The 12,458-nt window shown below is 43.9% G+C and overlaps 1 protein-coding gene across 1 annotated transcript in view; it reads left to right on the top strand.

The window, feature by feature from the left end:
• The first annotated feature begins 357 nt into the window (after positions 1 to 357).
• rassf5 (Ras association domain family member 5) overlaps positions 358 to 12,458 on the top strand; it is a 68,508-nt gene continuing 56,407 nt past the window's right edge. Inside the window, exon 1 of the mRNA XM_072479902.1 lies at positions 358 to 876. Coding sequence (XP_072336003.1) covers positions 775 to 876 — 102 coding nt within the window. The 5' untranslated portion in view covers positions 358 to 774. The remainder of the gene's footprint in view (positions 877 to 12,458) is intronic.

The raw sequence follows: 12,458 nt of genomic DNA, 5'->3' as shown, positions 1-12,458 counted from the left end.
ATTAATGGATTATAACTTGCGAATTATAAGTATACACTTGGATTCATGAAATATTGCTGATAGTTTAATCTGGAATAGAATTGTAACAGAATATGAGTATTTAAATACCGCCTGTATTCTTTAAAAATGTGATGGCTGCTTACAAATGCAATGTTGTCTGCATTCTGAGAATTTCAGGCCACTTAAAATGGCTGTAATAAATCAACATCTATGTGTAAACTTAGTATTTTAAATCTTGAGCAGGAAGTGGCTTTGCTTTGTTGAAATACATAGAAGTAGAAGGCAGGAAGGAGCTGACCTCACTTTGCTCATGTATGCATGCAGATAGCTGATTAGCCACAGATGGTGTGCAGAACAGCAGTCAACAGCTCCACAGCTCGGCTGCCAACGACACCGTGTTAAACTGGTTGCCAGCAGTGACTTCTATATGGCAGTGAAAGATAGATACACAGCCCACGTGTAAATACAGTCATTTGGTGACAGAAGTGAAGACGTAAAAGCATAGAGGATTAAGTTGTTAAATATTAACAACAACTGAAGTAAAAGCAAACAACTTCTGCTAATCCAGGACTAGTGAAGACTCTGCGTGTATGTGTTGTATGATGCCCTTTTCCTGCCTTATGCAAGGCAACTCCTGTCGGCATTGGGAAATCACAGTCCAGTGGCCCTGTGTTCTAAGCTTTTGGGTTTGTTAAATAGTGCACCAAGTCCTCTCGGATATTCTAATGATTTTTGACCACCAAATTAAGTCCTTGGGCAACGTGGAATATCAGTATGAGCAGTGGATATTGCAGCCTAGATGAAGACTTAGAAGACTGTTTCTTTACTGCTAAGACTTCATTCTTCAGGAAACCTCAGAACAAGCTTTTAGAAAAGGTAACGTTTTGATGATCAATAAAATTAAGTGCTGTATTGACTGAAGTCAGTGAGAAGTCCATTCTTTGGTTGTTATAACTGACAAAATGTTATGAGGCAATTAAATTATTTGGTAAATTGCGACTATTGAAAGAAAGTTGAGTCAACTGCTTGGCAGTAACTGCTTACAGAAAGGACACCAAAAATTGGGCTGCTTCACCAGTATGTCACAAAATTACACAGTGGAAATGCCACATTTTCAAATGGGTGCTGTCTTCATTTGTAGGACAAGTCAGCCTATCTATAATGTAAAAATCTACTCCATATAGCCTCTCGATCATTTGTTGTATTTTAATAACAATAGTGTCCAGTGATTATAATTACATTTCTAATAAGCATAGATAGTAATTAATTTAACATAGAATTGAATGTTATCTGAAGAAGTTTCGAAATAGTTTGCTTTTAGTTTGCAGTTATTTTTTGCATTTATTTTGTGGCTTTTAACTACTTGGGATGCTTTTAAAGCTAATGAAATACTTTTTGAAGTGTAGTGACTTGTAATTTGGGAAACGTGGCACCCAATTTGTACCAAGCAAACTCTCAAATAGCAGTGCGATAATGACAAATGTGATTTAAAATATTGACCACAAAATCAGGGGATAAATCCTTTTGCATTATTTTGAAGAACAGTGGAGTTTTTCTGTCCACCTGAAAAAGCAGACCAAAGTCTTTTTCATGTCTTAACCGTATGTTGGCATCTCCAACAGTGCAACATGGCCTCTACACTGCACTGGAGTGTCAGCCTAAACTTTTGTGTCCCAGTCACTCGAGTGGGACATGAGCCTACAACCTTCTGACTCGTGCAAGAGTGCTACCTTCAGAGCCATGTGTTGATTTTCAATTTTAAAAAATTGAGTTTCATTAATAATTTAAAATTTACAGATATTATTTGAAGGCGTAGCAATTTGATTAAGTACTGATTGCTTCCACTGCCTCCCACACTTGCACACTAAACATGTATTTGTTTTTCATATGAATTATTTGGCTTTAAGCAGGGCACTTGCACATTTGGGAGTAAATGAATTTCAATATTGGCTGTCATATCTAATTTTACCTTTTTTAAAGAAGCAATGCAAAATTTCAGGAAAATGTTAATGTGGCCATTTTAAAGTTAGATTTTTTTTTCAAAATCCACTAGAAGGTGTTAAAACTCAAGGAAATTGCCTACGACTGTGAATGATAATTCTTTAATTTTCCATAGTCCTTCCTTCAACAAAGTAAATTTATTATATATCTTTTACATTAAAGTAACAAATGGGACCACCTGGTTAATAAGAGATTACACAGTAATAATGTTAAGATTAGCAGCACATTATGGGTTGCAGTCCCCTGTGCCTAGTTTGATGTAAACTCTGATCTCGTACTGAAACAGATACTACTGTTAATGTCAAGAAAAACACTTTATGTGTAACATATAATTTTGCTGTCTGTTTAAAAGTCTGCTTTTTGTTCTGCTTTGCTTTCTGTGATTTCCCCCCCCCCCCCCCCCCCCCATCAATATCGCAGCAGCAAGCCTGATGCTTCCTTCTGCACCTTAATGTATTTTAACAACATTTTTTTTGTGTCAAGAAACTGGTCATTATGACTGGTCATTAATCTGTGTGAATATCCAGAGAGAAGATTAACATAAATGATACCAAAAAGTCAAGCCAAGAAAGGAATATTTGAGACTTTCAAGTATAAGAGCTTTTAAATAAAAAATAAACATATAGCTTTGTAAAATAAATGACATTTCAACTCCAGTGGCACACATAGCTCATAATTGCAACTGTTATTCATGTAAACAATCTCTAAAATATGATTCAAAAATTGCTACATATTTGGAAAGTTCAGTATTCTCATCTTTAGTGGAAATATTTGCACGTTATTTTTTATTGCTACACCTTAAAGTCACCCTCAGTGTAGTCTGTGAACCAATGTGCTTGCTCCGTAGCAGATTATATTTATTGAGTCCCAAGGTGGATGTACATTATCTGCCCAAAGAATGAGAACCGAGGATTGGGATGAGCATTTGGATTGTTTTCAGATTTAGATTTTGACTGTTCTTTCTACTTTTAAATTCAGCTGGTTCTGATGCTTTGTTTTCTATGTTTGGAAAATGAACATAGAAGTGGCTTTTAGATTTGTGATATTGATTTTTATGATATTGACATTATAGTTGGGTTTCAGGCAATGCTTGTCACAACATCCTGTTCTCCCTCTTGCCTAAAAGAGGCCATCAAAATGATCAGAAACACGTGTAATTCAGGTTTAGAAATTAATTTAAAATTCATCCCTAAAAGTCAGCCCCAAAAGTTATTCTATCATTACTGGATCAAAAATTTGTTCATCAAGTTAAATAGTACAAGTTATGTCATGTCAGTAGGCTTGCTGTATTAAGGTATATTGGCCGACACTTTCCCAGGTTTATACATAAGAGGTGACTGAAGTGGGTCACCTAAGCAAAAGGTTTAACAATAAGAAAATTGTATTTTTTTTTTTGTTTAAGCGGGTATGGTTCAAACAGTAAATGCACCATGCTAAATTTGAGGTGCCCTTTTTTTTATTTTGACTGTTCTTGACAGGAACTGAGCTTGCCTGAAAATTCTGACCACACACCTCTTTATAGTGTGCATCATGTTTGTGAAAATAGACATTTTGTTTTTGTTAGAAGGTTTCCTTCTTGAATAGAAGCTTTAAGAATGGAGCTGGCCTTACACAAATGACATGTCTCTTCAATATACAATAGCCATGGACCAATAATAAAATAAAAGATCTAAGTGATCCTGCCAGCGGAAAATAGAAATATTGCCGCGCAGCCACTAGGAGCGACAGGGAGGCACAATTCCATCCATAGAAATGGACCAGCATTCTGCCCACCGGCATCCTACCGGAGTCCTCTTTCCCAAGGCATGTGATACGCTGGGGTTGTGAATCCCTGAAAAGCTGGAGCAGCTTTTAAGTGCTCCACTCACCTCAACTTCTTATTCCAGCTAAGAAAATGGCTGCTAAAAGACCTGCAGCACACTTCCTTGGTGTGGGCAGGATGTTGGACGCTGTTGAGACGAGGAGGGACACCCTCTTCCCCAGGATGTGGCAGAGATACCAGGTGGTAGATGCAGTGAGCGCTGGAAGCCTCACCAAGAGGGCCAGCATGCAATGCAGGAAGAAGATGAACGGCTTCCCTTGAGCAGTTCGGATGTGACTCCTGTGATCTTGGCATCGCTCGCGTCCTTAACCCCTGATATCTGCCCCCAAACCCTTTTGCCAGTAACATTCCAGCTACCAGCATGTCCTTCAGAACCCACCCTCCAGGAACCCCGAACACATGTCCTGGCCCTCCTTGGCCAGGTGCCTTGCCCACCTATACCATCATCTAGGAACCTGTTGAAGAAGTGAAGTGCAATGCAACTTCATCCAGATGTCCTATCTCAAGTGAGTCTTTCATCTCCCACTGCCCTGTCCCTCCCAAAACCTGACCCCCATGTCCTTCGTCTTCCAGGAACTCCTATCAGATGAGGCCAGGCCGCCTGGGGTTACAGTCCCTCCCCCCTCATAGCAGGGACCTTTGAGGGAGCGACCGGTTGGAGGGCCGCATGATCCCTGGGACAGCTGCCCCCAAGACGGATGTCATACCTCTGGAAAAGATTACCCCATCACTGGTGCCGATTCAGGTTCAGAGCCAGAATTTACAGGAGTGGTGTCAGCAAAGTTCCAGTGTCTGCAAGTACAGCTGGAAGAGTCTATGCAGGAGTTGGTGCTGACAATGCATGGCACCCAGGCCAACTAAAAGAGTGGCATCTACGGTGGAGGGTCTGGGGCAGAAAGTCATGTGTCAGGATATCCAAGATTCTGGTCACACTGTGCGGTCTGTGGCTGTGGTGCAGAACTGGAGGGGCCAGCCACAGGCGGACATGTGCCAGGCGTAGATGGACATTTACTGCGGCACTCCAGATCGAGCATTGGTCGGGCGCTGAGTGACCTTAACCAGTTACCGAAGGATATGACCGAGGCAATGATGGACTCACTCACTAAGGGACATGTCCCAGCCACAGAGCACCTTGGTTGAAGGCCTCGACACAATGGTTCAACGAGGGAGGGTCTCCAGGACTGACAGCGCCAGATGACGTTGAGGTCTATAGAGCTCACTCCAGCTGCCCCTCCATCCCATGGAGTAGCCCAGAGGCCAGCGACACTCGGGGAGGAGAAAGGGACGTGACCCATTCTGAGGCCTCCTGCAGGGAAGGCGCTGTAACATTGCAGCCCTTTTGAATCTCTCCACACGTGACACTGATGCATCTGATGGGCAGCACGCAGAACAGGGTGGCATGTCACCATCTGTGACACCCGAAGGTTGGCTGGGCCCAACCAGACCCAAGCTGTCCAGAGGAAGGCCACCAATGGCATTACAGGGCAGAGGGCGAGCCATGCAGCAGGCCGTCTCCATTTGCTTCCAATCCTGATGTGTAATCTGACGGAACACCTAGGAGGATCGAGAGACCACGGAAAATCAGAAAGTTAGACAACACTTAAAAGGCACCATTAAATACTTTCCATCAACAGTCCAATCTGCCACTCACTGTTGTTCCATGGATGGGAAGTTTGGGCTGGGTCTTGGGCTGTGATGGTGGGGGGTGGGGAGGCAGTGGGTTTGGGGGAGGGGAGGGGAGAAGAGTCACTATAAGGCCAAAGCTATCTGGCCCCATCCCTCCCTCCCCAAAATAATGTAGCCCATGAGAAGGGGCTCCTAGCATGCAACGAGGATCATCTGGGCAGACAGTGGTATTTTATCTGAAAGACAGAGTCTGACTTTGCCACACAATGGGGAGCACCAGAGCTCATTTCACAGCGAGTTGTCATCATTGTCCATCTCGCAGACAAGACCTGCTGATACTGCCAACCCAGGCCCAGTAATGTGCTGTGATGCTGACATGACCCTCTGAGGGGAGTTGTGGTTATGGGACTGGGTATGGGGAAGGTGGTGGGTGGGTGGGTTGGGGGGGGGCGGGGGGGGGGGAGGAAATGGGATGGAACGGACAGAGGACAAACTGGGAGGGGGGCAATTGGGCTGCAGGTCTTTTGGCCTCCTAGTCGGCAAATTGGGAGCTGATCAAGTTCTCCCTGGTTCGGCAGCCCTGAAGGACTCGTTCCGCAGCCTGTCAAGCCAGCTCCGGTTCCTCACCTGGCTTATCCTGGACAACATCCTTGTCTGGTGAGGCCTGCCGATCTCCCGCCTCTTCCACCATGCCACCCCGCTGCTGCGTGCAGGGCGCTGCAGGCCACCATGATGCCCGCACCCTCTGGAAGATGTATTTGAGAGCCCCACCAGAGTAGTCCAGGCAGCGCAAGTGCACCTTTAGGAGCCAGATGCACCACTTGGTGACACTTCTGGTTGCTGGTGTTGTAACACCTTGTCGCCTCAGTCTGGGGCCTCTGCACAGCCAACATCAGCCATGACCTCCGTGGTTATGCCTTGTCACCCACTAGTGAAACCCGTCACCCAAGGGGGCACCTCAAATATGCCAGGAACCTCCGGGAGCGCCAGGATGTGTGTTGTGCATGTTGCCTAGGTATCGTGCGTAGACAGGCCGCTGATGATCGCACATGAACTGCACGATCCTCCTGTGTCTGCATGGGTTTCCTCCGGGTGCTCCGGTTTCCCCTCCAAGTCCAAAGCTGGATTGGCCATGCTAAGTTGCCCATAGGGTGGGGGTTTGGGCCTAGGTAGGGATGACTTTCGAAGGGTTGGTGCAGACTTGATAGGTCGAATGGTCTCCGTCTGCACTGTAGGTCTGATCCAGGTTAAAGTGAATGTCGATAGCTGCTGGGTACACAGGGCATCCATGATATCATGATACATCTGGAAACGAACATTGATTTAGCGTGAGCCCTGGGACGAGCCAGAGACTTAGAGGTTGAGGGCAGCTGTCAGCTTGATGTCCTTCTCCAAGCCATTGTGGTGCCAGGTCCAACACTATCTGGCACAGGTGGTGCATGGTCTTCTTGGTGAGTCGACGACAGAACACATGATCCGGCCAGACACCCCTCAAAGGATGCGCGCCGACGATATAAACATGGCCTGATATGGCACCACCTTCGTACCTCCTCCTCGACCTGGTGTTCGAACAGCACTTGAGCCTCACCGGCTAGTCCCTGCTGTTCTGGGCTAAGCTCCTGCCTTGCAGGCACTACGGCAGCAGCAGCCAGGTAGCTAGCCAACATGACAGGCTGGTGGGGTACATGGATCTCTACATGATCAGGAAACCTCTGAGTATTTCAAGGACACTGGCAGTAGTCAGCAGTTACAGTCAGGAGTCTGTGCGTAACACCTCATGGATGAGCTGCTCGCCTTTTACAGCAGCAATAGGAGGTTCAGCCACTGCACCCCCATCACAAGGGGGACACTCCGAGTCCACACCCTAGCCACCAAGTCGGTGCTCACTAATCCCAGCGCTCCAGGCATGCAGCCCCCCCAGCAAGCCCAAAGTCAATGAAAAAGTTCACCCTCAAAGACCATGGCACCAGAACCCTGTTTGCAAATACTTGCACCAAATCACGCTGGCGTGACTCCCGGCTAGGAGGGCTGGACCTTAATGGGCAGAGTGGAGACTCCAGCTTCCAGCCCATTAACCATATTCAAATGAATGCAATTCAGCTGTTTGTATCTTCCCGTCAGCGTGGGATGGGAATCCCAGTATGGCTGGCGGGGCGGGACCAGAGACCCTTTTTGGGCCGAAGCGGGATTCTCCGCCTGATCGGTATTCCCAATCTTGGCAGCGGTGAGTGGAAAATCCTGTCCCTTATCTTTGTACAGGTCTTGGTTTGGTGGTTGAGCCAAATGAAACACATTTTTCTTGCAAATAATGCTGAAGATGAACATATTTGAGTGTCAAAACTAGAATTAATTTAAGAGGGGTTGGTGTTTTGAGTTTTATAACTTAGATTATTTGGTGCTGTGTGGCTTTTATGTTTCAAAGCACACACTCAGCATTGCCACAGTATTCTGTTATATTATCGCACTTTTCCATTTCTACATTCCAAATGTTCTTTTGAAAGATAGAACATTTTAATGTCTTCTTTTTAATGCAATAAGAACAGCAGCCATAAAGGTCAAGTGACGTGGATTCATTTAGTAACGGAAAGATGGGCAAGGATAATTAACATTTTTATTGCTTGTGGAATTCTCTTTTACGCTGCAAAATATTCATCATCCAGAAAAAGGATGCAAGTGCAAAATAAAAAGTCCATGATCTGTTTGAAAATTATAGTTGAAATTGAAATTGACATTTTGAAAGATGAGAAAATGCATGGTTAAAAATTATAATAGAATTGTTAATATGTTTTCACAAAGTTAATGAGGATAGAATATTAATGAATGCCTTTGCTTATAAAAATTGTGAATGCATATTTATTACAGTCTATAATAAAGCTGCTCTTCAATCACTGAAGTAATAATTCAAGTTTGTGTACATTTGTCAGGAATAATTAATGTGTACAGAGGCTTTATTGCTACATTCATTTAATTTCAGCTTGGTGTTGTCCACTTTTCAAAATTTTGTAAACAAGAATGCAGGCTGCACTGCACGATTGGCTATCATTAATCTTAAATTTGTTAGTGACATACTATACATCTTGCATGGTTAAAGAAAATTAAATAAACTGGTCTCATTGTCCACTGTAACATTTAGATTTATTGTCACATGTACCGAGGTACAGTGAAAAGTATTGTTCTGTGTACAGTCCAGGCAGATCGTTCCATACATGAAAAACATAGGACATACTATAAATACACAATGTAAATGCATAAACACCGGCATCAGTTGAAGCATACGGAGTATAGTGCTACAGCAGTAGAGAATATACGTAGAGAGATCAGTTCAGCCCATAAGAGGGCCATTGAGGAGTCTGGTAACAGTGGGGAAGAAGCTGTTGTTGAATCTGTTAGTCGTATTCTCAGACTTTTGTAACTTCTGCCTGATGGAAAAGGTTGGAAGAGAGAATAACCTGGGTGGGAGGGGCCTTTGATTATGCTGCCCGCTTTCCCAAGGCAGCGGGAGGTATAGACAGTTGATGGATGAGAGGCAGGTTCACGTGATGGACTGGGCTGTGTTCACGACTCTGTAGTTTCTTACGGTCTTGGGCCAAGCAGTTGTCATACCAAGCTATGATTTAGGATGCTTTCTATGGTGCATTGTAAAAATTGGTATGAGTCAGTGTGGACATGCCGAATTTCTTTAGTTTCCGGAGAAAATATAGGCACTGTTGCGCTTTCTTGGTCGTAGCATCGAGGTGGGTGAACCAGGACAGATTGTTGGTGATGTGCACACCTAGGAATTTGAAGCTGTCAACTATCTCCTCGGCACTATTGTTGCTGACAGGTGTGTGTACGATACTTCGCTTCCTGAAGTCCATGACCAGCTCCTTAGTTTTGCTGACATTGAGGAAGAGATTGTTGCCATTACACAATTCCACTAGGTTCTCTATCTCACTCCTGTACTCTGACTAATCGGTGTTTGGATCCGACCCACTACGGTCGTATCATCAGCAAACTTGTAGATGGAGTTGGAGCTGAATTTTGCCACACAGTCATGTGTGTATAAGGAGTATAGTAGGGGGCTAACTGCGCAGCCTTGTGGGTCTCTGGTATTGAGGACTATCGTGGAGGTGTCGTTGTTTATCCTTATGATTGTGGTCTGTGGGTCAGGAAGTCAAGGATCCAGTTGCAGAGGGAGGAGCCATGTCCTAGGTCTTGTAGCTTTGATATGAGCTTGAATGGGATTATGGTGTTGAAGGTGGAGCTGTAGTCAATGAATCGGAGTCTGACGTAGGAATCCTTGTTGTTCGTCGGTGACTAGCTTAGCCTGGTATTGTCTCTTGACGCCCCTGATGGCTTTGCGGAGGCCATGCCAAGATTTTTTATATAGGTCAGGGCTCCTGTCGTAACGCCTCAGACATGGACTTCAGTAGGGAATGGATCTCCCTGTTAAATCATGGTTCCAGTTGGGGAACACACGTACAACCTTCTGCAAATCATACATGAGTTACTGTTTAAATTAACCAAAGTAAATATCTCAGTTATGAGTGTCACAAAATTAATTTTTAATCTGAGGAAATATACCAAACACGGTGGCGTAAAATCAAATGAAACTTTAGCACCTGATCTTTGAAGCACATCAGTTCAATTTTGATAAGAGCACAGAATAGTTTTGAGCTTGAAGTAAGATTATTTTCACTCTGCAAATGCAAGGTGCAAAATATTGGGTGCTTGATTCATTAGTTCACTATATATGTAATTTTGCAATGAGATGTAAGTTATGTATTTAATTATCAAAAGATATTTAACATGATACTTGTGGTTGTATTATCTCGGGTGAATATTCCTAGTTTCCAAATAATTTCAATCATATATTGGTGCTAGTTGATATGCGGTACCACAACAACCCATTCAATGACTGAAGCTCGTATAACAGTTATTAAAACAACAATTTTACTGCAATGTAGGACAGGAAGTTAGTTTGTTTCAAGATTCCTATTTTAGCTGTTTGACAAAAATAGTGTGGTTTGATGTTTTTAATTGTAACTAATCTCCCTGATTTCTACTGACCACCTTTTTGTGATAAATGTAACCTTTTTGTCTGTCTCCCTGTTTTTAAAGAATGTTAATTTTAACAGGTTGCAATATCTTTGGATCTGATTAGAAGTACTTTAAGCATGTCTGATCATTTCATAAAATGCTAACGTCCATTGTTTGCAGACTATTGAATGATTTGACTATTTCAAATAATTTATTTTTATTTCTGTTGGATTATTTTATGCAAAGTGCAATATTGTCTAGATTATGCAGCATGATGTACAAACTGATGCAGAGTTCGGGCTTGGAAATCGTCATTAAAGCTTCCATTTCAATAATTTCCATTTTGTTGCTTACTGAATTCTGAACATTCCCACATATCCTAATCTGTCTTGTCCTGATATAGTCTGAAATTATACTTAATCATCAGATAGCAAAATGGAAGAAAAGTTAATTGGAGGGGAATGGAATTTCTTCACTTGTATGGCGACAACTTGGAATATGCCCAAAGAATGTTACAGTTCGCACATGATTCCGCAAAAGGAATTCCAATTTTACAGAGGTTTAAATGGAACTATGGTACACAATGGGTTGGATAAGATACTAACCTTTCACTTCAGGGTACTTGGTTCATATAGGATGAACATTTCCTCTGTTGATAGGATATTTGATCCTATCTCAAACAAGAACAGAAAATACTGGACAATCACAGAAGGTCAGCCAGCATCTCTGGAGAGAGAAAGGAACTAATGTTTCGAGTCTGGATGACTCTGTCAAAATTTGCTTTTATGGTCCGATCCTCAGTTTAGTTTTCAGTGGACAGGAGCCCATTGCGTAAAACTGTGGTTGGAATTCTCCCAATTTGAGACTTAAGTGCCATGGCGGGCTTCGGAACTTGAAGTGTTATCCGCTGCGGCAGCCAGCAGGAAAACACAACACGACCTCTGACCCCAACCTATTAATTATGCACCTAGGTGTTTCACGCTATACTCTGTGCTGTGGCAGGACATGCCTGGATGATGTGGACAGAGGGCGCAATTCAACTAAATGGGAACAAAGACGCATAGTGAGTGCGTTTAGCAACGCGTTTCCCAGCACCGAGAAACACATGGCTTCACAATGCCACCTGCGTTAAATAAGGGACCTCCGCAGGGAATGTGGCCGACGCACTATGGGAGGACCCCCAACACCCATGCAGGGCACCCTCGGCCCGATCGCCAGCACAGAAATGTCAGCTTGGCACCACCAACCTGGTACCCTGGCAGTGCCCCACCAGCTGGAGATGCCACCTGGGCAGTGTCAGGGTGCCACCCTGCCCAAAGGGCATGCACCTGGGTGTCTCCGATCCCCTGGGAGACCCCCACGAGTACCGTTCCGTCTGGTCCCTGTTTGTCGAGACCAGTGCTGAAGGGGATAGATTCCAACACCTGTTGACTAGCTGTCTCGCTTTAATGTGCAGATTTAAAAAGTGATCCCGTCCACAATGGGTGGGATTTACATCGCAACATCTTGCGAGATCATGTCAAATCTCGTGATGCGTTGCGAGCCGGATAGATCCCGGGAGCGGGGTCTCCCTGCTTCTATCTGCCACACTACGCCACCGAGGGCTGCTTTTCGGGTGCAGTGTGGCCATTGGATCGCACGCATTGTGTCTGGATGCATTGTTGAAAAGGTACCCAACATCACTGACCCATTATTGAAGGAAAAAGGTGGACATCCCTGAAAATGAAGATAGATCTCCCGGAGCACTCTTGAGACCGGAAGATTGACCACCTGAGAACAAGTTGGACCTCCAGGAAAATTGAGACTGGAATCTAGTATGTTATTGGACAGTACCATGCTATACCATTTTGTTTAGTTAATGGATTACATTTTTCCCTTTTACCTGGAGAATGGGAACGTGCTGTAATAGTGTACTACTACTTATTGTGCTATCGTCTTGTCCAAGTGCTTACATCAGCAAACTATTATTAGGTTAAGTTAGTTACTGTAT

The sequence above is a fragment of the Scyliorhinus torazame genome, chromosome 17, assembly GCF_047496885.1.
Source record: "Scyliorhinus torazame isolate Kashiwa2021f chromosome 17, sScyTor2.1, whole genome shotgun sequence".
Classification (NCBI taxonomy): domain Eukaryota; kingdom Metazoa; phylum Chordata; class Chondrichthyes; order Carcharhiniformes; family Scyliorhinidae; genus Scyliorhinus; species Scyliorhinus torazame.
This window is presented reverse-complemented; position numbering and strand designations above follow the sequence as displayed.